The 426-nt window shown below is 29.3% G+C and overlaps 1 protein-coding gene across 1 annotated transcript in view; it reads right to left on the reverse strand.

Annotated features, from left to right (window-relative positions):
- LOC111920470 (probable glycerol-3-phosphate acyltransferase 3) overlaps positions 1–170 on the reverse strand; it is an 18,759-nt gene extending 18,589 nt beyond the window's left edge. The window contains exon 1 of the mRNA XM_023916045.2: positions 1–170. This exon is cut by the window's left edge and continues 596 nt beyond it. Within this exon, the coding sequence (XP_023771813.1) occupies positions 1–151 (151 nt within the window). The 5' untranslated portion in view covers positions 152–170.
- Between the last annotated feature and the right edge of the window lie 256 nt (positions 171–426).

The raw sequence follows: 426 nt of genomic DNA on the forward strand, positions 1-426 counted from the left end.
AATACTTTAGGCTCCTGTTCTTCCTTTGATAACCCCGTGGGTAACTTAGTGATTTTAATAGAAATTTAAACAACAAGAATAGATAGTGTGACATTTTTCTATCCGTCTTTTGATGGTTATTGTTAGTACATGTACCATTTACATAACACATATTTATACGAGAAACAAAAAGCTATGCCTATCACTTGTACGACATGCACAAAAGATAATATTCGAGCTAAATCATTATGAATGTGCACTTGCATGTTGCCCTACACATAAGTGTCAAATCAAAACCACTAATTATTAGAATTAAAAAGTTAAACACCTCTTGTCATACAGTTTGGACATTACATTATTAATATACATGAATTGAGAGGTAAATGAAGTTGTTAACATATCAAAGTCTATGTTTGACAATTGATTATAAAAACAAATAATTTAAAT

This window comes from Lactuca sativa, chromosome 5 (genome assembly GCF_002870075.4).
Source record: "Lactuca sativa cultivar Salinas chromosome 5, Lsat_Salinas_v11, whole genome shotgun sequence".
NCBI lineage: Eukaryota > Viridiplantae > Streptophyta > Magnoliopsida > Asterales > Asteraceae > Lactuca > Lactuca sativa.